The 2737-nt window shown below is 38.4% G+C and overlaps 1 protein-coding gene across 1 annotated transcript; it reads left to right on the forward strand.

Moving 5' to 3' along the window:
* On the forward strand, window positions 1-2198 carry LOC110902864 (F-box protein PP2-A15). Its single transcript, XM_022149215.2, has 3 exons — window positions 1-416; window positions 522-640; window positions 1838-2198. The coding sequence occupies exons 1-3, from the start codon at window positions 123-125 to the stop codon at window positions 1929-1931; spliced, it is 507 nt and encodes a 168-aa protein (XP_022004907.1). The 5' UTR covers window positions 1-122; the 3' UTR covers window positions 1932-2198.
* Window positions 2199-2737: the final 539 nt, after the last annotated feature.

Here is a 2737-nt window from a genome sequence, read left to right on the forward strand (position 1 = left end):
TTAAACCAACAAGAACCGCCTAGGGGAAGGATGTGGTAGACGGACAACTTTCCCTCCAATAATAACTACCACTCCAACGGTCACTTACAAAACCACCAAAACTATTTTCCATATATACATACATGGGAGCCTCGTCATCTAAGTTAACCCGCAACGGACCGGGGCTCGGAGACATACCGGAGAACTGCGTGGCTTGTGTTTTTATGTACCTTACACCGCCAGAGATATGTAATCTAGCTCGCCTCAACCGCGCGTTTAGAGGCGCAGCCTCATCGGACACCATATGGGAATCAAAGCTTCCACATAACTACCAACATCTGCTACATCTCATGCCTCCTGAGAGGTACCAACACCTTTGTAAAAAAGACATATATGCCCTCCTCTCTAGACCTGTCCCGTTTGACGACGGCAATAAGGCAAGTGATTGAATTTAGTTAGTGTTTGTTGGTGTGAATGGATTATTATTATAATTCATGTGAGTTGTATATAAGATGTGATAATTGTGATGTGTGACGTTGTAGGAAGTGTGGTTGGATATGGTAACTGGAAGAGTGTGTGTTTCAATCTCTGCAAAGGCAATGTCGATAACTGGAATAGACGATCGGAGATACTGGAATTGGATTCCGACTGAAGAATCTAGGTGGGATTCTTTTCCTTTGATAAGTTTTTGTAATTAACTTAATGCTTATGTATTATGATATGAGGGGTGCAATACTCGATGTGAAAAAAAAATATAAGAATTCTGGGTACCGCATAATGCATTTGTATGTAGTTCTTGGTAGACATCACATTAGTTAGAAACAGTGGCGGAGTATTATGGGTGCCCGGGGATGCACCCGCCCACCCCAATGTTTCGGTTAGAAGTGTATAAGTTCCGATTTTTCGTCCGAAAATTTTATAATTATATGGGATCGCCCCCCGATTATTTTTCTTAAATTGTATATCCTAAATATTTATAAACTTTGTATATAAATGATGGGTAGTTTGGTAAATATATACTTTGTTTTATTTGAAACTGTTATTATTTAACCCGACTTGAATCGAATAGCCAATCCGACCCGACCCAAAACATAACGATAGGAAAAAAAATTTTGGGTCCCATCACTTTACGCCCCCTCGAAACTTTTGGTCAAGCTCCGCCACTGGTTAGAAAGAGAGCAGGGTAATTAGTGGTTACGTAACCGCTTTATGTATTACAGTCAAAGAAAAGGTACAAATGTAGATACTGTTCTTACAGTTCTCTACTTAGAGCCGGGGGTCTCACTGGAAGCAGGCTGTCTACAACTTACCCTCCTCAGACCCTATGTTAGCTTTGCTATTGGTGGAATTTACTGAGTATGATGATGATGATGATGATGAAGATACATTTCTCTAGTTACAGATGGTTCTGTATGACTGTATTGAACATTCTTTTATGACATGATAACCTTAATAAACTAAACATACTTGGTATTGAAACTTAACCACCAATATCAAGTTAGGATCACTACTTTGCTGAAGTTGAACTTATACCGATTCTTAATTTTCGGCTGCTAGATTGTATTTTGTATCTTTATGTGCATTCATGTATATATGTTTATATGCATTTCATAGTGCATATACCTCTCCAAATGGGATTAAATGACTTATTAGTTGGTAGCTACATGCACTCTCGTCCCTTCTTTTCACAAAAAAATATAAAAATAAAAATATTTCAACCGTTTGACCTGTTAACGAGGAAGACACAACCTTGTAATAAGTAAACAGGTCGAAATTGCCTCCTTTAAATTGCAACTATTTTTAGGCTACCTTCCTTATTGAACACAAATTATGTACTGATTCTCCTACCACTTTTCAGGTTTAACATTGCAGCCTATTTGCAGCACATATGGTGGTTCGAAGTAGACGGTTTCGTAAATTTCCCATTTCCAGCCGACATATACACGTTGTGATACGTTCATAACACATCAGCAACCAAACCCACGTTTACTTGCATGATACCCATGTTCCCCATGTTCCTTTGTTTACTGCATGCATGTTGTTACTTACTAGGTAGTTATTAGATTAGTTTTGCATATTTAAATTCATGTATGATGCACTTTGAAAGGGGAAGAAAAATTAGATCAAAGTTATTATTGTCTTGTTCTCTCATCTATGTTCTTTGGAGCCTAACCCACTCTACGGGTCTCTTGGGAGATTAGCCATCTCGAATCGGCTTCTATCAGTGTTTGATGTTTATGATCCAGTTATGTTATGTCATTCACGGTTGTTGCACTTTGTATGTTGGTTGGGTAATGATCAGTTGGTAGATACGGCCCATTTGTAATATGGATTGAAGTGGGCTGGGTGGGGACATGCAAACAAATATATCTAACTTTCAAATTTTAACTAATTTGGGCTGTTTTCCTGGGCTAACTATGTGGAATTGTGGATTTGAAGTTTGAACTATTTCAATGACATGGTCAAGGATATATTGGGTTGTAGAATGTTATACGGCTCGTATGATGGAAAAAACATTAACATTCTATACGGGCCGTATACATTACACAGGCCGTACATTATATGAGGTTTGGGTCGTATAACATTATATGGGTCGTATAACATTATATGGGTCGTATAACATTGTATACGCGTCGTATAATGTTATACGGCTCGTATACATGGAGAAAAAAAAATCTGGCTTTTATTTTTGTGCAAGATTCTCCTATACCGCTCGTATAACTCTATACGGGCCGTATAGCCGTAGGGGTGTGGAAAT

The sequence above is a fragment of the Helianthus annuus genome, chromosome 13 (genome assembly GCF_002127325.2).
Source record: "Helianthus annuus cultivar XRQ/B chromosome 13, HanXRQr2.0-SUNRISE, whole genome shotgun sequence".
Classification (NCBI taxonomy): domain Eukaryota; kingdom Viridiplantae; phylum Streptophyta; class Magnoliopsida; order Asterales; family Asteraceae; genus Helianthus; species Helianthus annuus.